Source organism: Lygodium microphyllum, chromosome 2 (genome assembly GCF_053477565.2).
Source record: "Lygodium microphyllum isolate KBCC chromosome 2, Lygodium_microphyllum_v1.1.10, whole genome shotgun sequence".
In the NCBI taxonomy this organism is placed as follows: Eukaryota; Viridiplantae; Streptophyta; class Polypodiopsida; order Schizaeales; family Lygodiaceae; genus Lygodium; species Lygodium microphyllum.
In genome coordinates, this window is record NC_141136.1 from 4,596,712 (window position 1) to 4,618,531 (window position 21,820).

Consider the following 21,820-nt stretch of genomic DNA (forward strand, 5'->3'; position numbering starts at 1 on the left):
AAAAAGCTATCAAAGAGGTTGCCCTAAGTGGTGGTCTGAACTACCTACCTAACTAAGGACAACACAACCAGGAGCTCCTACTAGGCGAGGACTCCTATAGCCTGATCAATAAGGATTTTCTTGTAGCATATTTCTTCTTTTAGGGTTTTTATTTTATTGACATACTTGGGCATGTAAAAAGGAGGGAGTAGAGCGTAGTGACCTAAGGAGAACAGGGCATCGGCCTCAGGACCTGTCTCGGTACCTAAGAACCTACCAAGCCCTCGCAAGGCGACACTTAATCCTTTTTTTATGCTCACTTTTATTTTCGCTCCAACCTTCTTTATTTTCTTCTTTTCTAGCAAGATGCCACCCCTAGGAAGACAAGGCATCGGCCCTGGGTCTAACTCATCCCCAGGAACCTACCAGGCCTTCGCAAGGCAATGATCAACTGCGCAGTCATTTTCATTTCTTTTCTATTTTGGGAGGGGTTAGAACCCCTTTTTACACACCCTCGTATATTTTTATTATCTTCAAGATATTCAGGGTTTCTTTTTCTTTATCCTCATTTTTTCCTTTTTCGGCAGGCTTCTCTAACTGCCTCACAACTAACAGGAACTCCTAGAACGGCTGCCTAGCAGGCTAGCAAAACAGGGTCACTAGGACTCCCTTCTAACACAGGTCTTCTGATGCTTGACAATGTCTTTACAGGAGGCAACAACTACTCAGACCTCCCTCAAACATACTGAACCTAAACCTGGGACTTCATGCCTTGGACGTCGGTCCCCAACAAGAAACGAAAAACCCCTTCAAAGTACTCAACCACATATAACATAGCAACCACAGTACTCATAAAGGAAAGATATCACCTGGATAGGGCCACAAGAAGCTTCCACGTAACAAAAGGCTCCTTCCAAGCTCCTCTTCCGAACCTGTCTAGCACAAAACTCAAACAAGAAACCATTAACCGCACCTGCACTAAACAGACAATTGGCCCTCTTGGCCTAATGAAATAAAGCACTTCACTACCAAACTGAATCGGCCCGCTTGGCCTGACGAGATCTGGACGTAATATCCAAAGCAGCTAGCCTTCCTAGCTTAAAACTAGATAGGTCATTTTAGTCCACTTAATACTGATGTCCTTGGCATATACATCACACCCTCTCAGATGACCCAGGGTGCCAAAGATAGCATATCATAGGTCGACTAGCCCCATGCTACTCATGCAAGCTAGCTAAAAGCTTGATCTTGTATGGTTTTTTTTTTTAAATCTCCGAGTTTTGTAGAGCTACAAGTCCGAGCCTTTCCACAAATAACTCATCAATAAGACCGATCTCTTCTTGGGCACTATGAGCTGAATGAACAACCTTAGTGGGCTCGCATGTCCCACATTTATTGTAATCTGAATAAACTGGTCGTTCAAGTGGCTGAGTGGCTCCTTTGGGAGAAAGAATCATAGCTTTGTACTCATTCGAACCTCCCCTATTTGGATTTTCACATAAATCAGCGCTGCGACCCAAACTAGGTAGAACTTCAAGCCTAAGTACATCACATGGGTGTATCCCAAGGCAGTGTATATGGTCAGATGTATATCCAATCTTACCCTCTTGGGGGTTTGACAAAATATATCCAGATGGGATCCTTGGCCTTGCATCCGACACTCCTACATACTTTTGGAGATTTTGGGTCTCCAAACCCATCTCACATTTCCCTTAATATTCTTGCATTCCCTCAATTTGCTGCACTGTTCTGACAAACTCAATGCAAACTTATCCCTATGGCCAAATGGCCTCACATCCTTATGACCTTTCTGAAGCACAGGTGGACTTTTAGCATTTTGCATCCTCTTTACAAAAGATGTTTTTACTTGCTTACGTCCACACTGCAAATTTTTTCCCATAAGAACCATGCTTTCACTGAAGGGAACAACATCCACCCGGAAGCATGATTCCGACACCAAAGGTCTCTCAAGAGCCTTACTAGCAACAAAATTAGAACCACACACAGAATGCTTATCAACACTCATAGGCCCATTGGTTCTATCCATGTTGCTATCACAACTACCTTTCGTGGAAGTGTTGCAAGCCCTAATGGGACTTACATGGCTTGGCACCTGTTCACTGAGAGGCATGTTATTACTACTCATAGGATGGCCATTTTCTGCTTTGAGATTTTGGCCACCAAGGTTCCCCTCATAGGTTTCCTTGGTATCAACAAGCGAGTTGTCTTCTTGCAAAAATGGTTGGAAGCTAGGATGCACTTGTACTGAGCGGGGAAAACTCCAAAAGTTTTCCCAACATCTCTGAATATGACCCTCATAATCAATGGCTTGCATTTTTGCTTCCCTTAACGACTTAGGATTCCGCAGTCCCACTTGGATTTGCGTATTAATCTCTAAGCCATTCAAAAAGAGCTCACATAGCACATCATTTGGTAGTGCACTGGCTCTTCTTGGCCAAAGCCTAAGAATACTATCAAATGCTCTAGCATACTCTTTAACAGAAAGATAAGACTCTTGTCTAAACTGCATAAGCTGCCCTAAGACCTGAATCATAAGGAGCTTCTTTTCATACTCATTTAGAAATCTATCACAAGACTCCTCAAATGATTTGATCGAAAAGGCCAACCACGAAAATTGGTGTTTCACTCCTAGGCCGCTTGGGATTAGGTGGAGCTTTGGATACCCCTTGCCTAGTTTGGAACAAAGTTGAAGAATACCGGGAGCCCAACGTCTAGAGGCATTGGAAGATCTTATTCTAGATAATGGATAGAAATTATGGTGCCATGTGATTTGACCAAGTACTTGTGTTGGACAGAAGGGATACATAAATTCTCATGTATAGGTAGGAGACAAAGATTAAGGGGAAAATAAGTTAAGGAACTTGTTTGTCAAAAGGACTGCTTGCTTTCTTTTCGTGTATGTTCTATAAACTACACAAACAAACCCTATTCCCTAAAATGCCTAATTAAGGAAGTTGATTTTGAATGTCACACATAAATGTGATAGTAGCTAATTAGAAAACTAAAGCTATCAAGGGAAGCGAGTGGGCAGAACGCTTGGTAGAACCCCGACTGGTGTGTCCTACAACAGGGTGGACCCCGAGAGCTAGGAGGCTTCTCTCAAGGTCTTATCGTTGTTAGACCTCTAGGTATGGTTAGGTTAGAACGTGATTCACATCATTTTAGGGGACCAAAATGGAACTATGCCCTATGAGTAGAGAGGTTGAGCGATGCATCCCTCTCATTTCCCATTCTCTTTGAACCAAGTGTGGCTTGGGTCTACTTTGGCTGTGGTATCCTTGCATAAAGTAGGATGTCCAAAACCCGATGCTAGAATGCTATCAGGAGACTTGACCCCTAGGAACCCATATCTCAGGTCGATCCTAGTGGGTTTGACCGCGAACGTTTTGTTGCGAGGTGGACTCAGGACACCCTAAGTGACAAACCCTGGAACATTCCATGGGAGTATTGGGCAGTGATGCTTAGATTTGTTTCTCGATGGACCCCTAAGACATGCACGGAAGCGGGCATCTTACAGTTGGTATCAAAGTGAAACTTCGTGATGATATATGGTTGATTTACCTATGGTTTGTAGACATATCTTAATAGAAACTAGCTAAGTGGTATGGTTTTCTTGTTAGGCACCTTCTGCACCCATGAATGGTGACATGCAAGAGAAGAAATTCCTTCTCAAGTAAATTAAGACACCCGAGTTTGATGGGAGAGGAATAGACGTCGCAAACAGAGGTGGAGATATGGATTGAGTCGATGGATGATTATTTCTCTACTTGGGGAACTGCTACTACCAATCAAGCAACGATAGAAAAACTGAAGTTAGTTGGCTAGGCTCATATATGGTGGAAGCAATGGTGCAAAGATCAAGGTATTTTTGAAGCTGTTGTTACCTGAGTTCAGTTGAAAGATACTCTACGTGGATGATACCTTTTGCCAACCTACTAGACTTTGAGGATGAATGAATTCTTCAAGGTCAATCAACTAACACCATATTGGGGAATATGGGAATTTCCCATAAGTTTGGGACACGTGGTTAAATCTTTGGATTTGTCATAATTTGAACGCTACAACTCCAAAGTGAGCGCTCTATAGCTCAATAGATTCCATTTTTCAAGAGCTTTCCAATGATAGGTTACATCATATGGTTTTGAGAAACTTATGGGCCTGTTATCCTAGTGCCATTTTTTTAGTATTCAAAAAATGGGAATTGGGAGATTCCCAAACTCACTAATATTGTATTAATTGGAATTAAACCTGGAAGCTTACTACTCAAAGTTTGTAACCCTATTAAAATATGCACCGCCTATGGATATTGCGCAGTAAGTATTCAAGTTTTGCCATGGCTTGAACACTCCTCTAAACCACCGTCTTGAAGCAATGCGTCCAATGGACTTGGAAGATGTGTTAGTTTGAGCAAAGCCAATCATCCAAGAGCTTGGATTAGGCAAAGCTGTTTTCCGTGATCAAGACAAGAGATGCCACTTATGCGGAGAGTTAGGGCACATCCGTAGGAGATGTCCCAACCATCGATGTTTCCACTGCAATGAGCTAGGGCATGTCTAAGTAGGCTGCCTTGACTTAAGTCTAGAAGATATGGAGTCCCCCAAGGAAAGGAAGCTACACAAGTACAGTCTTCGCATATATAGGGGGATTAGATGAAGACGAAGACCTAGAGCCACTTCTTTAGGATGAATAGAAATCCTAAAAGTTCTATTAACATGTAACCCAACTTGTATTGGAATAAACTTTACTCTTGTAACTACAGTTAACCCGAGTAATATGAGTTACATCTATTTTGAGCCTAGAACTTGTAAATGACTAAGAGATACTTTGGCAAGGAATGGTAGTTATAACTTGCAATGAATTTCTCTTAAGTCATTTCTTCTCAACTAATATGGATTAGGTCTTTCTAGAATGTCAAAGCTTGGAAGTATTCTTTAGTATTACAAGCAAAGTTGATTGTCCATGGAGCTCAGCCCGGAACTAAGGGAAGGACAGTTTGGGAACAGAGTTTCTGAGAGATAAAGGATCACTTCGATCCACTAAAAGGATCCTAAGGAAATTTGGTCTAACAAAGAAAGTCCTGCCAAGGACGACCAGGAATCTTGTGATTGTAGGTGATAAAGCTCCGTGTTGTTTTATTGTAGGGAGTTAAGTCATTTGAAAAGGGAATGTCCAAAGCACCCCAAACACTGATGCTCTGAGTGCCACAACATTGGACATAACTATGTCAATTGTCCCAACAAGACTCGAAGAGAACTTGAACTTACAAGGAATAAAATTAGATAAGCTCTAGTGATCTAGAATATACCAAATACTTAGGAAAAACCTAGAGGATATCCATTGATGTAACTACAATAAACTCTTCGCTTGTAATCTAGACTCGGATAGATCTAATACAATAAGTTGTTTCAAAAGACCGCATGTTTATGAGTGATCAAAGTAGCGTAGGGGCCGCATGATGGGTCTTAACCCACAGGTCCTAAGCCCCACTAATGCTTATCTTCCCCAGTTCTTCTAAGATGAGGACATCTCGAGTTCTCTAAGGGGGAGAGAATGTAATGTCCTTGCTTGCCAAAGCCATAAGACTTACCCCCCCTAATTTTTAAAATATTCAAAAAAAAAACTTATTATCCTTTCCCCCAGCCGCCACCGAATAGGGGGGAGGAAAGGGAAAGGGAAAGGATGAAGGGAGAGGACATCTCGGGGGGGGGGGGGGGGGGGAGGGGAAAGGAAGCTGTCGTGAAGGGAAGAGAAGAAGTTGACGTGGAGGAAGAACACGACCATGTTGTGGAGGATGGCCAAGAGGACGAGGTAGACAATCATGACAAGGTGAAGGGACAAACTACATGGCGGCAACCCAAGTTGGCCACCTAGATAGGCGGTAAGGGGAGTGGCCTCATGTCATGACACCCCCAATAATAACCCCCCAAACATCTTATAAACCCCCCCCCCCCCCCCCCAATCGTAATAGAAAGAGGATAGCAATCTTGGCAAGGGCCTTGACTTGCTGTTGGCCGTGGGGGAGAGAGAGAGGGAGAGGAGGAGAAGAAGAAGAAGAGAGGGAGAGAGGGAGAGAAGGAGGAGAAGAAGAAGAGAGAGGGAGAAGAAGAGTAAGAGAGAGGGAGAGAGAGAGGAGAGAAGAAGAGAAGGAGGAGGAGAAGAAGATAAGAAGAAGAAGAAGAGAGGGAGAGAGAGGGAGAAAAAGAGGGAGAGAGAGAGGAGAGAGAGGAGAGAAGGAGGACACGAAGAAGCAAAGAAGAAGAAGAAGAGAGGGAGTGAAGATGTGGAGCCCCCAAGGAAAGGAAGCTACACAAGTGCAGTCTTTGCATATATAGGGGGATTAGATGAAGACGAAGACCTAGAGCCTACTACACCCGTTCATGATGATTAGAAATCCTAGAAGTTCGATTAACATGTAACCCAACTTGTATTGGAATAAACTTTACTCTTGTAACTACATTTAACCATACTAATATGATTTGCATCTATTTTGAGCCTAGAACTTGCAAATGACTAAGAGATACTTTGGTAAGGAATGGCAATTATAACTTGCAATGAATTTCTCTTAAGTCGTTTATTCTCAACTAATATGGATTGGGTCTTTCTAGAATGCCAAAGCTTGTTGGAAGTATTCTTTAGTATTACAAGCAAAGCCGATTGTCCATGGAGCTCAGTCTCAAACTAAGGGAAGGACAATCTAGGAACAGAGTTTTCAAGGTAAAGGACCACTTTGATCCACTAAAAGGATCCTAAGGCATCATGGTGGCCCATTACACGGGATGTTTCAACCACAAGCATATTCCATCGTATATCCGCACTTTCCCATGGCATTATGGCTTTAGCATCATGACTTGTTGATGCCACAACTACCATAGTTTCCAACATTCTTGTTTCATGCTCTCTAGGTTGATGGATGGTTAAACATGATTTCTCTTGGGTCGAGACCACACCAAGGCGAACCTCTGCCCATGCCATCGTTTTAGAGGATGGGGTAACCACTACTGGGCTACTCTTTTCATCACATAAATTATCTTCTGCAGAGGACTCATGCTCTACATAACTAACTAAGTCCATTAGTAAGTTTTGTATGGGGAAAGCCAAGTTTTTCCATCCTTGAACAAACCCCATTTTATGGATAATTTAGGGTCCCTTGAAACCCTAGATTCGAAAACCGCCACTTATAGGCAGCTCCCGACAGACGTACCACTGATGGGACCTAAAACGGGCCGGCACTGGCTCATGCACTAGCCAGACCTCTATCATGCGCTCAACAACCCCACGGCCTCGCGGCCAGGAGCATGGATGACACATACATCATCTTCCTAAATATCTCGCATTTGTATCGCGTCTCTTAGTCCAACTCTAACCCAATTAACACTCCTCAGAGGGAGTCCCAGCATATTGCCAAATAGCACGAAGTACAAACATAGGAGGTCCTCCCACGGGGGCTGACTGCCACTACCTCACTGCGACTCTCCTACATCTTAGGGATTGGCCCCTCGATGCGTCGCTAAATATATATAACACCATATCGCACATAGTTCCACTCAAGGTACCAATTAATCGTATCCAGGAATGTACCATTTTCCTCACTTTCTTTCCCCTAGGATCCAACGCCTAGCCTACAGCTTGGGATATCCTTACTCACTCAACGTTGGTCACGATTTAGAGAATACAGGTGCTATGCATCCAGGAGGTATTATCAGATACCTTTTATCATTTTATGCTTCATGCAAATTGTGAATGTCCACGTGCTCAAACAATTAAGAAAATCAGCATTTGTGCACATGTGGAAAACATTTCTTTCAATGATTTTGACTATCACTCGTATGCAGCGTTGCATGAACCTAGCACCGAGAAACCCTGGTGCTACTAGATTTTTTAATTTTTAATTATCGACCAACCTAAATGGTATGCATAAAAAACCAGCAAGCTTTTCATCATTTCATTCAGCATTTAAACACTTTTCATACACTCCACCCCCTCACCCGTTTAGGTTGTGCATATTGCATAGGTTCAGGGTTCATTTTTCACATCTTTATTGTATAAAAAGCCATAAAAACTCACTAGAACATAAAGGTAGGGCTGGACTGAGGCTAAACCTTATACTTCAGACCCCCTATACATCCACAAACATGAATCTTATTTTTTCTTAATTTTCGGCACTCAAAATCCATTTTTCCCTTATTTTTTTCCATTTTTCCTATTTTTCTTGTATTTTTCACAATATTAAATGACTAAAAATACAAAATGAGTTGTGGGCTGTGGCCCTTAGGTTCATTTGCAGCAAAAATACAAATTTAGTTGGTGTGTCTTATTATATTTTCCAATTATGTCTCAAAAACACCCAATTTTCCCATATTTCGCGTGTTTTACGGGTTTTACACTATTAATTTCAGTCACAACACTTGTGATTTTCTGATTTTGTGATCATAAACTGATCAAACTCATAACAAACAACATTATGATGCATAATCATCCCATGGGAACAAATATTCATGAAGCAAATTGCATAAAACATCAATTTCCTTTGTAAAAATGAGATTACCGTTCTTTGTGGGTTGCGGGTTTTTATTTGCCATATCTCGGGACTGATTTCCAACAACCATTAATGTCCATGACAGTCCACAATTAGCAATCTTCATTCCTCTTGAACCACAGAGCAATCCGGTCTTCATTGGACAAGCATCCGTCATCCATCCTTCTTCTTCTTCTTCACCACATGAATCTGCCTTTAAAGGAGAGAGAGAGGGAGGAGAGAGAAAGACTAGATTTCCATCTCTGCATTCAGGCCACCATTGGACGGGCGAAGACAGGCGATAAGATCAGCCACCAAGAGAGGGAAGATCAGCCCCATGATCGATTGTATGGGTTGCTTTCAGCCTGCATACTCCATCTCCATCATGAGAGGGCGCAAAAAACGGCCGCCATGTTGCTCCACATTTTTTCATCCCTCATTCTCTCTCCACGTTTTTTGCTTCATAAGGTGCATAAAATTTTAGAGGGGAGGTCCAAACTCAAAAGGCATGCCCAATTTTGGCCTCCCAAGTGTCCACCTTTTCATATCTTGACCATTTTGTGACCATTTCTCCGTCCGGACTCCGAATTGAGCTCTGAAAAATCCTAGGCATTCTGCTCGGTATTAAAATCGTCCTAGATCGAGCCGCCGCCTTCGACGTTGAATACTTTTCCCTTGATATTCGTAATTTTTAGCTATTTTTAAGCACTTCTCGGCATCAAAATTCCGCTCTCATTCTTCTTATTCTTATTCTTCTTCTTTTCATTTCTCTCACTATGGAGCATTTTGTGAAGCACCATGGAGGTTGTGGAGTAGTGATTTCAAGTATCTACTTTTGAGATGAGGGCAAAGAAAATGCTATGGGGACTTGGAGGATCTTCTTGTCATTCATCAAATAGTTGTTGCCACTTTGGGCATTATAGATCCTAAGGCCATTGTGCATAGGATTTTGAATATGTTTCATGCCCAATACATTGCCTCTGAGAGCTTTCCATCAACACTCTTCCATGCCTTTTGAGATTCACATTCTCCATCACTTGCACCATTGCCTTGCTCAAGTGGCATGCACTTAGACCACCCTACCCCTAGCATGCATGGATCGAAGGGGAAGCCATATGTTGGGTGGAGCAATGAATGTTGTATGAGCCTTAAGATGCTTTTGAAGGATGCCCTATTATTGGCAATTGTCTTGTATGACAACCAATTTAACAAAACAAAAAAAATTAAAGGCAAGAAATTATAGATATTTTTGTGAAAAATCAATGTAAATTAAAAAGTGAATACTAAAATTTGCAATTTAGGATACATTCAAACTCATAAATTGAAGGTGGTGTTACACTATACCTAGTTTTTTTCAAGCACTAGTGATGACTTTGACGGATGTGTGCATTGTGTTTACTCATCTCCACACCACCTTTATCTAATGGAGTGATAAGGCATTCTTCGTTTGAGTATGGATTCAAGCTAAGTTTTACTCCAATGACTATATTCTTTTTTCAATAACACATCATACATTTAAGTAGAGTGAGATAGAGAATAGGACCTAGAAGAGGCATGGCCTTTACAAAAAGAAGTAAGATATTGGACATGTGCATGTCGATAGATGTGTGTTAATTGGCATGGGAAAAACCTATGCATGGCTAGGGAACCTTAAGTAACTATGCTTGCCAACATAGATTCCCTCTAGTTTATTTGCCTATGTGTAAATGTACTTTGAGTATCAGGTAACTTGCTATACTTCTAAAGGTCCAAGGTTCAATGTTTATAACTAGCAATTTTTGAAAGGTGAGAAGGATCGAAGCTGGCTTGGAAGAGCTATGGCAGGAGAGCAATAGCAAGAAAGAGAGAGAGAACAAATGGGAACTCCAACAATCACAATGTGTGACTGGGCCTTCCTTTATTCAAATTGTCACTAAAAGAATAAAGAATAAAGTGATGGTGATGGGTGCCTGCCACCCTACAATGTGCAGTGGCAGGTATTGTCAGTGTAGTAATACACTGGCAGCTAGGCAGAGGTGCCTTTACCCCCAACAACCTCCCACTTAAAGGTGAATCTACCCCAGTGAGGAGTGAAAAGAAAAAGAAAAAACAGTACAATGTACACATGTACAATAGGATGAGGAAAAACATCATCTCATCCAATGCCCATCAATCTCTTGAGGAAGGCAAAGTGCTCAGTAGTGAGGCTTTTTGTGAGCAGATCTACAGGATTTTTGTCAGTGGAGATCTTGACAAGGTCAACAGACTTGTCCTCCACGACTCCATGTTTGAAGTGATACTTCACCTCAATGTGTTTTGTCTTCGCATTAAAGACTGGATTCTTGGCTAGCTGAGTAGCACTCATAGAATCCGAATGCAATGTAGGTATAGAATCAATCCCAAGGTTATGAACCAAACGGCCCAACCATATGGCCCCCTTGCAAGCCTCAGTGGCTGCAACATACTTGGCCTCAGTTGTAAAGAGAGCCATACACTTCTAAACCCTGGACATCCAAGAGACAATACCTTCAACATAGGTGAATACATAGCTAGAAGTGGACTTTCTACTATCTACATTCCTTCATAATCGGAGTTTGTATACCCCACAACTCCAGTATCATGGCTACCATAGCAAACACACATATCTGTTGTGCCTTTTAGGTATCTCATGATATCCTTCACGGCATCCCAATGTTTATTGCTAGGTGTAGCCATATAACGTGCCACAATACCAACTACAAAAGCAATATCTGGACGAGTGGCTATCATGGCATACATCAAACTGCCCACGATTGATGCATAAGGGATCTTGGCCATCTTAGCTCTCTGCTCATCTATCTACGGACATTGTCTGCGAACATTGTCTGCGGAAAATCAGCCTGTGAGACCTTCACATAAGAAGATAATGGACAACCAATAGGCTTCACGTCCTACATGCAGAAACACTCAAGGACTTTATGAATGTACTCCCTTTGTGTTGAGAGGTAAAGTAGTCCCTGATGCTGCCTGTCGCACTTAATGCGCATACCAAGAATGTGAGAGGCATGTCCCAAATCCTTCATCTCAAAGCTCTTCTTTAGCTGAGATTTAAGAGCATCCATCTCATCATGAGCTTTCCCTGCTACTATCAACATATCATCCACATAAACTACCAAAATAAGCAATGAGCCATCACGGGCTTTCTTATGTAAAGACACGGATCCATAGCACTCCTATCGTAGCCCTGTGACTGCATAAAAGCATCAAACTTATGATACCACTCCCTAGGTGCCTGCTTCAAGCCATAAAAACTTTTCTTCAACTTGCACACTAGGTGCTCCCTACCAGGTTCTATAAAGCCCTTAGGCTGCTCCATGTAAACCTCATCATGCAAATCCCCATGCAAGAATGCAGTCTTGATATCCATTTGATACATGTCCAAGTCAAGCTGCGTATCTAAGGCCGCGACTAAGGCCAAAACCAAGCGTAGGGTGGTCATTTTGGCCACAAGAGAAAAGACTTTATCAAAGTCAACTCCATGCTCTTGCTTAAAACCCTTAGCAACAAGTCTTACCTTATAAGCCAGCTTGGGATGTCTACGGGTACTTTTTAGCTTATACACCCATTTACATGGAAAAATCTTCTTGCCACTAGGCAATGCAACCAAATCCCAAGTCATATTGTTATGCAGGGAGTCCATCTCAGAATGCATAGCCCTCTCCGAGGAGTGATTGTCACCCCTGTGCATAGCCTCACCATAGGTGAGAGGCTCTCCTGCATTTGTAACCAAGACATAATGCATCGAGGGCTCAAATCGATTAAGTGGACGTCTAGCTCTAGTAGACCATCTCACTACAGGCTTTGATGCATGTTTAGCATCGTGTCCAACACCCTAGCCATGTGTACCAACTGCTATTGTAGGCTATCCAACTGGTTGTGTAGGAGCACGTGGCTCCTCCTGGATTATAACCCTGCATATCTCTACCACCTTCTCATGCTGCCTATGTATCTTGTCTTCATAGAAGACTATATCATGGCTATAGATGACTTTTCACACCTATAGATCCTAGAGACAGTAACCCATCTTGCCTGCATCTCCATAGCTAAGGAAAATGCCATACCTCCTCTGCAACTTGGAAATCCAAACCACTAGAAGGTGATCTATTTATGATATGCACAACTTTGTTGACTGTATTAGCCCAAAAGCTCTGTGGTAGGCCTGCATGGCTAAGCATACTATGTACATTCTTCTGGATGGTTTTATTCATCTGCTCAGCCAAACCATTTTGGGGTGGGGTATAGGGGATGGTAAACTGTCGCTTAATACCCCTCTCGCCACATAACTGCTCAAAAGCATGTGACACATATTCTCCCCCATTGTCAGTCCTAAGGCATTTCAGCCTATGCCCAGTCTGGTTTTTTACCAATGCAAACCATCTTTGAAACACAGCCAAGACATATGACCTAAGCTTAACAGGGTAAGCCCAGACTTTACGTGAAAAATCGTCAATGAACGTCACAAAATACTTTGCACCACCCATAGATTGACAGGGCATGGGCCCACAGACATCCGAATGTACCAATGCTAGGGCCTCACTCATGCGTGTCCTACCAGACTTCTTATGCGCATTCCTAGTCTGTTTGCCATAAAGACAATGCTCACATGAATCAAAACATGCATAGTCAAGGGGCTATAAGTACTGCAAAACCAGAAAGCATTTTCATTCCCTTCAAGGAAATATGACCCAAATGGGCATGCCAAAGAGATACATGTGGGATGGAACTAACTGACAAAACATGGTCAACAAAGGATCCATAAACTATAAGAGGATAGAGACTACCAACCTTGGCACCTCTAGCAAGCACAAGTTTGCCACGAGTGATCTTCCAGGTAGAATCCCCAAATGAAACATGAAATCCAGCATCATCAAGCTACCCTGGAGACATAAGATTGCGTGTAAGCACATGTACATGATGTACATCGTGTAATAGAAAAGTACTGTCAGTAGAGAATTGCAGCCATACATCCCCAATGCCAACAATAGCAAGTGACTTGTCATCACCCAAGCGAACTAATCCAGAGACAGTGTGGTAGGAATGGAACCACTCACGGCAGGGTGTAACATGAAATGAAGCACCAGAATCCAAAAGCTAGCACTACGCATACATAGAGTGAACCTCGGTCAATGATGTAGCATCACAAGAACTAGTTGCAAGTATGTACTCCCCATTGGAGTCATCAGTCTGCATGATATTTATCTCCTTGATTTTTACATTGGATTTCACAGGCATAATGCTACGATCAGAGGACTTTTCCTGTACTTTGTCTTTCCCCTTCTCATTGCGCTTCTCATTGCACAACTCATGACGCTGTGGGCGTATGTGACCCTTCTTGCTGCAATGATGACATGTCACATTAGCATTTCTTCCACGAGACTTGCTGCGTGACTTACCACGCGACTTAGACCTAGACTTTTGCGAGTCTCTGCAATGGCCATTCCCACAGTCATTCTTTCCATTACCATCTTTGCCTCTGACAGTCAAAGTGTGCCACACACAAGAGGCATCTAAGTTCTTACGGTTGATCTCTTCTTGTAGAAGAGCACTCTCTACATTATGCAAGTTGAAAATAATAGTAGGAGCATATAAGGCAATGCGGAATACATCCCATGACTCACTCAGAGTCCCAAGCAAAAACATTGGAGTAACCTCATCATTGAAGGTAATGCCCTGCAAAGTCAAGTTCTTGAGAATAGCATGGAACTGGCTCAAATGAGCAGACATTGTCATATTCTCCTTCATGCGCAGGTCCATAAGTTGCTTTAGCCAATACATTTGACTTGCTAGACTTTTCTTGTCATAGAGGTTCTTAATTTTATCCCAAAGATGCCAAGCACTCTATGCTTCCTCAACCACATTGTAATGCATCTGTTCAGTGAGAGACAAGATGAGCATGGACTTGCATAACTCATCAAGCTCATCCCATTCATCATCAGCCATAGTTTCATGCTACTCGCCATGCATCCTTAGTAGCTTTATTTGTGATTTCTGCACCAATACCTGCCAAACTTGGCTCTTCCAATAGGCATAATTCGTACCATCAAGCTTAGTGATGTTGAAGATAGCACCTGTTAGTGGAAAAAGATGCCATACTGCAGTCCAAAATGGTGCAGACAATTCAAAACTGCTTGTTTTATTCTACTGTAAACAGCCAAAATACCGCCAAAACCAAGGCAAAATGACCACGAACTGATGGCTAATGATACTGCCCACTAAGTACCATTATAAGTACATAAAATCAGGATAATTCAGCATGAAAATTCCACGTTAGTCCATGCATACAGCTTGTTATAATCAATTACAGCTAGGTACGATGAGAGCAAACTGTGGGCAAAATGAACGCACCAAGTCAACCACTGATTGTCAAAGCATAACCAACATCAAGCGGGCATAAATCAGCATGTGACAGTCATATAAACATCAAGTAAACACCCAAGCATGTCAAATGAATCCATCAGTAATAAGCGGGCACACCCCCCGTGTAATAGGGCAAAGTGTACACAACACTGGCAAGACCTGACACAAAGAGGTGTATGGTCAAGGAGTGCACAGCCCAAATCAATCCAAGTACATCTGTGAGGACCAAGGCATAACAACCATACAACATCCAAGTGAAGATCCCAGTCTCAAGTATCCAAATGCTCAAGTAGCATAAACCACCTGCTCAATGTCTGTCAAGTGTGTCAAGATGCTCCCACTGGCACAAAAGCCGTAAATATCAAGCAAAGGAGCTCAACAAGGGCATATGATAGCACCATTGCTAGAAGATCCAAGATCAAGCATCAATAAGACCTCATGAGCATATAGGCCGTGTAGCATCCATACATAGCAACCATAGATATCAAGCACATCCAAATTGTAACTCTGGCAAGCCAAGAAATAGCCAAAGTAAGCTTCGGGCAATCAAATGTCAAGCCAAAGCAAGGCTCAGTAGCATCCAACTCCAAACAATGTAACGAGCATGTAGTAGTGGCATAGGCCAAGCATGTCAAGACCTATCAGACATAAGCAAAATACATCCCATAAGTACATGAGAGATCAAGATTTCAATGCTATGCAAAGCAAGCTCAAGCTCAACCAATGATTCGAGAGCAAATCCAAGCTTTATGTCGATCCCCAAGAGTCACTACATCAATGTATACATCCAAGACATAGCCCAAATCCAACAGGCATATCCAAAACATAAGCAAATAAGCTTCAGCCTGAATATTCGAGCAGCAAATAAATGTCCAAAACTAAGCAAACATTGGCTCAATCCAAGCTCAAAACCATAGACAACCCATAGGCATACTTTCCCATATGTATAGGCACCAATTGGGCATCAAATGACTATGTAGCATGAGCATAAAGTGTAATGACAGAGAGTTGCCCTGTTTTGGGCTACCTGTGGGCTATGTAAAATAGTCAATGATTGAGTAAATTCAGCCCCAAAAGCATCTCACATCATAGGCATACATTCCCCTAACATTCGGGATGCATTCGAGCAACCAATGTCAATGCCAACTAAGCATAAACATAAAGTGTTGATGTAACACTACTTGTGGCTACTTGTGGACTGTGAAAAACTGTCATGAATTGAGGTAAATCAATCCACAAATCAATGCCAATGATAACCACCAATGTCGAGTATCAAGGGAGTGTTCCCAAGTGCCAAATGAAGTGTTTTCAAGCTACCAATGAGGGAGGGTTGAAGTAAAAATCGATTTTTTTGCAAGTCTTCAAGCTGGCCCAAACTAATTTGGGGCCTGTGGAAGGGCTGGTCAAGGCCAAGGCAAGGTTGGGGGAGTAGTCAAGGACCCCCAAGAGCTCCCTCTTGAAGGGCAAAGTCACCAGTAGAGAGTAGGCATCACAAGAAGCAAGAGGACATGGCTGCCCTACTTCACAAAGCCTATAGATTGAAGTAAAATAACAAAAGAGAGCTCCAATACCTCTGAAGAAATGCCTTGAGGGTGCCAAAATGGGCCGAGTAAGTGCTCGGGAAGGCGGGGAGTGATGGGAGCTCGGGAGAGTCAGCTATGGCTGTCGGGAAGGAGACCCAATGAGTGTAGGTAATCAATAGGAAGCTAAAGACACCAAGAACCAAGCTCGAGTAGTCATGAATCCATGCTCTGATACCAATTGAAAGGTGAGAATGATTGAAGCTTGCTTGGAAGAGCTATGGCGGGAGAGTAAGAGCAAGAAAGAGGGCGAGACCAAATGGAAATTGCAATAGTCACAATATGTGACCAAGCCTTCCTTTATTCAAACTGTCACTAAAAGAATAAAGAATAAAGTGACGGTGATGGGCGCCCGCCACTTGCAATGTGCAGTGGTGGGTATTGTCAGTGTAGTAATACATCGATGGCTAGGCAAAGGCGCCTTTACCCCCAACAATTTTGCAATGCCTTCTCCTTTGTGGTGAGACAAAAGCCATTTAGAGAGAGAGAGAGAGAGAGAGAGAGAGAGAGAGAGAGAGAGAGAGAGAGAGAGAGAGAGAGAGATGACATGATATATTAAAGTCTACAGAAGGCCAAAATGACCCATGAGACCATGAGTTATAATCATGTGCATGATGGTACAATTGTTTGGGCAAAACATGTAGCACAAAGCAAAATAAGAAAGGAAACTAACTATGGCTATGTGTAAAACATATAGCTCTATCTAGTAATAATGAGCTCTAGATTGTACAATCTCATGTGTCGTAGCTCTAACTCGAGCAATAATCCCCTGTATTCACCTATGAAGGTGTCATCTGTGTCCGTGTTGAGATGTAGGATGTCTTGATTAGCTAAGTTGAACGCCCTGATCAATCACTACTCCTTGTTTGTGTGTGAACTGTGGTGGTGAGAGAGACTCTCTCTCTCTCTCTCTCTAGAGAGAGAGAGAGTCTCTCATTAGGCCTACCAACCAATGATTGCCATGCCATCCTAACTTCATGAAGTCCACAGAATAGCTTTAGAGTCAAGCCACACCTAAAGTAAATTTCACTTGCACAAGTACATAGTCAAGTTTAATTAAATGTGGTGGGTTTACTTGGCAACTCTTAACTTTGTATTAGAACTTTAGGGAGTTTATGGAGTATCTGTAAAAATGGTGGTACTCCATGAACTTAAAAAAGTCCAAAGACTCATCAATCATTGATTGGTGGAAATCATATTCTCTCTCTTGAAGACCTTTTTTCCTTTCCTCTAAATGACTCTCTCTCACCTCAAACACTGTACCTCTCCTTGTTGGCACAAGTGGAGTCATTGTGTAGTCAATGTGTGGGTGTGGTGTGGCTTTAACTTAGACATGCCCCAAGACCACTGTCTAATACCACATACTCACATTAAAGAAAACTTGCTATGTTCATAATAAGTAGCTTTTATTCACTACTTTGTGCTTTGTGGTGTGACTGGGTGGGTAGCTTCCTTTCGCCACCTCCTCATTTATATAAACATGTGTATTACTACCTATATTTTATTATTTAAGTACGAGTTCAGTGTTCTCCAAACCAAATCAAAAGGCTGGAAGAGATTCCTTGCTTGCTTTGCTTGGGGGGGGGGGGGGGGGGTTGGGAGAGAGAGAGAGAGGGGAGAGAGGTAGAGGCGTGGGAAGGGGGGGCGGCTGGAGCCTTGTGTTGTACTCCACTTACCACTACACTACTACTCTCCAATAAGAAAAAAATTGAATTTCATCTGCTTCTTTCACTTGTTCTGCACGCAGCATCACTCTCACTAGCTGCAGTGGAGAGCTCTCTCATTCTTCTTCATTAACCTCAGCATCCTCATTATCTCCATCTTCCTCGCCTTCTACTTCCTCTTCAGTTTCCCTCTTTCCTCCTGAGAGAGAGAGAGAGAGAGCCCTCTGTTTTGCAGCCGTGGCCTACTACTACGTCTACACATGAAGCACATCGTGAAATTACTGCAGTTTGCTCTTTCTGAGGGTGGCTGATGATGGATGATGATATTTGATGCTAAGATAGGCAGTTGGGTGGTTGTCGGTGAGAGGGATAAGCAGTTGTGTGATGAGAGGGGAGGCCTCTCTCTCTCTCTCTCTCTCTCTCTCTCTCTCTCTCTCTCTCGCTCGCAGTTGTGTTATGATGACGGACTACTGATGCCTCAGCACACACAGACAGAGACCCCATAAAGAGTACCACGGCGTACGCTAAGCCTCGCAATGCTCACCATAGCATGCCTTTTGCTGGCACCAGAAGCGGCATCATCATCACCACCACCACCACCATCATCATCATAATCATCATCATCATTCTTCCCTCTCAACGGTCTTGGCCCCCCCTAAACCCACCCCCTTTCCACTTATTATTACCCCTCTCCCCTTTCCGCCCCCCTTCCCGCCCAAAGACCTGTCATATGGTGGCCTATTTGCATCACATCAGCAGGATTTGCGGCTTTCTCCTCCTCCTCCTCCTCCTCTACTTAAGTATGTATGCCAGAGCCTCATCTTAATCCTCAACATTCTCTGCATGCCTTGTGTCTTGGAAGCATGGCACAGAGCTCATCTTTAACTGAATAACATTCTGTATTCCACAGAGCTCATCTGAATTGAATAACCTTCTTGGTACACATTGTTCTATTTGTTTGGTTTGCAAGTATGTCACAAGAGTTTATCTTCATTTTCACCTTTCTTTGCATACATTTTTGCAGAGCTGAGCTAATAATGGTCCTCCTGACTTATTTGTGTTGGCAGGTGCTGACAATTCCTTGGGTGTCTTAGGTCGCAAATTGTATCGTCGTCAGCAGCAAAACCAGGTATTTGTCCCCTTCTCTTTGTGCATTTTAAAAGACGGTGCTCGCTTCTTTTCAATGAGCAGTGCTCTGTTCCGATTTGACCTTACCTCCCGCTTGTCCACTCACCACCTTTCCCTGCTGCAACAGATCCAGGGATCCAGCAAGGCTTCACAGTACCTCCAAGATCAACATGGAGGGGATCTTGCATCTACTACGCAAACTCAGATACTGACAGACACTAGCAGCAAAGGACATGTTCGCCTAGAGTCGACATCTTGCCCGTCAATCCTTTGTAATGATAGAAGTAGGCGTAGGTTTGCTCAGAGAAGAAGAAGATCAGGGCAACTGGAAGTGCAGAAAGATGGGGGAAGTGGGATCAGAGCTATGGTTGAAGCTGCTGCAGCTGGCTCTACATTAGGAGGGCACTACTCTTTGGTTAGCTCTCCACAAGGTACTACATTAGGACGGCCAGACACAAGCATGAGGAAGAACTCATCTGGGCTCGCATTAGGAGGCCACTACTCTTTGCTTAGCTCTTCAAAAGGCCAAGAAGAAGCAGGGGAACTTGTCAGAAGGTCAAATGAACATGGGGATGGTGTGGTGGAAAGGTCCATAGACCGCTTCTGGTGTGTGGCAAGGCCATGGGCAAATATGTATCTGTTGCAGGCAGCGCTGGATTGGGCGTGCAGCGGAGCAGGTGGAGGAGCTGATTGCAGGGCCATCCAGCTTGCTGAGCCCTGCTATGTCCCTAACACCCTCCTCTCTCATGCCTCCTATGCCTTCAATAGCTACTTCCAGATGCACCTCCAGGCCCCCGGAACTTGCGACTTCGAAGGTGCTGCCATGATTACAAACATTGACCCAAGTCAGTATTACACTTCCACACTTCTGTCTCTCTCTCATACACACATGCACAGACAGAGCTTCAATACAAGCATCTGTTTTCCTTTAAGTATGTACTTACATGCATATGTACATACCTACATAACATGCGCGCGTGCGTGCACACACATGTACATATATATGCACCTGTGACCTATGCAAGTCTACACAGGCGCACATACATACGTACGAACGCACATCTTGTACTTGCATACATCAATAGATGTGTTTTTCCTCAACATGTAGGTGCCATTGTATACTAGCCATGCCATTTTCATTGAGGAAAAGCAGTTAACTGTGGAATTTTGGTAATGGTATTTTGAGCTCCTCTTCATGGGTGCAGTACAAGATAAATTTCAGGCCAGCCTTAAGAAGAAAACAGGCTCGAATACATCCATGGCAAGGTGCCCCAAAACACATTCCTAAAATGTCACAAGCACTTGTATAATCAAAGGACGAAACTACATCCATTCAAGACAAAGATACTGAACGTAACAAATGCATTGCTTTGAAATCGATGTGCATGGGGTAGCAGTCTGCATTTAGGGCTTACCACAAATTTCACAACATGGCACTGTCACATGTATTGTACAAGATGGTACTGATCAGTCTACTAATCAAAGCTCCACCATCACATCTCTTATGTGCAGGCTATCCGGGATGCAACTATCCATTCCGGTAAGTGTTTGAGTATCAGCAAACATTGTCATGAGTATTCATCCTTAAGCTCAGATTGCTTCCTGTAACAACTCTATAAGTTGCAGACATTGAAAAGCATGGAAACGCTGAGTTTGTTTGCTTAAAGGCTGGTGTGTTCAATGCAGAGCTGGGCAAGTGGGGGCACCAGTATCCAGAGGAAGCAGAAATGCAGATATGCTGGCTTCCTTCCTCGTCTCCACTAGCCTTTTGCAGGTGCTGATGTTCTTCCTCCTGCTCAGAATATGAAGGTGTATCTCTCTCTCCTCTCTGGCCAGATAGTTCAAAACCACCCCCAAAATTTTGCCGAGAAAAGGAATTTTCATAATTCTTTTGTTGCATCTCCTCTATTCTTGCTTGCTATCACCAAGGAATACTTCTTGCCATAATAACTTCTTTGTAAGAACCCTACATGAATTGTAACGCTGCCGAAGGGGTAACCCTCTTGTAAGAACCCTACATGAATTGTGAGGCTGCCCAAAGGGCTTCTTGACATGTTAAAATTGTCAAATTCTCATGTCCTTTTGTCGTGCTTAAAAAAAAAAAAACAACATTGTAATGTGATGAAGGCCTTCTTAAACTTTCCAATAGACATTTCAAGCATTGAGAATATGAGCAAAAGCATTTTGTTAAAGGTATAAACTAGGTGTTCGTATTATATAATCACGCATAGCTTTGTGATTAGTAGATATTGCTCACAATTTAGTGGCATGTATCTCCTACAAGCACCTAGAGCATTATGATTATGCTTCTCATTGATTAACCATAACAAGGTTATGTATAAGTGAAACATGCTTATGCAAAGAATCTTGACTCTAAATACCATGCTTGAGAGAGAGAGAGAAAGAAATATTAACATCCTCTAAGAAGGCCTTCCACATTTTGGTTTTCTTGAAAGTTATAAAAAGAAAACTAGTTGCTAAAGTTATAAAAGTTAAGCATATCACAATTGCAAAGCAAATTGAGACTAAGGATTTCTAAGCTTCATGTGTAAGCAAAA

General features: G+C 42.8%; 1 protein-coding gene across 3 annotated transcripts; it reads left to right on the forward strand.

Annotated features, from left to right (window-relative positions):
* The first annotated feature begins 18,109 nt into the window (after positions 1–18,109).
* On the forward strand, positions 18,110–21,400 carry LOC148039434 (uncharacterized). Of its 3 annotated transcripts, none has more exons than XR_015692814.1 (5): positions 18,111–18,934; positions 19,202–19,263; positions 19,390–20,107; positions 20,468–20,802; positions 20,949–21,069. XR_015692814.1 is itself a non-coding variant. In XM_087690634.1 (5 exons), the coding sequence occupies exons 1-5, from the start codon at positions 18,685–18,687 to the stop codon at positions 21,067–21,069; spliced, it is 1,179 nt and encodes a 392-aa protein (XP_087546760.1). In that variant the 5' UTR covers positions 18,114–18,684; the 3' UTR covers positions 21,070–21,400. The 3 variants fall into 3 exon arrangements, 1 of the variants encoding a protein (XP_087546760.1); XM_087690634.1 differs by having other exon boundaries at positions 18,114–18,934; positions 20,775–20,802; positions 20,949–21,400; XR_015692811.1 differs by having other exon boundaries at positions 18,110–18,934; positions 19,390–20,802.
* Positions 21,401–21,820: the final 420 nt, after the last annotated feature.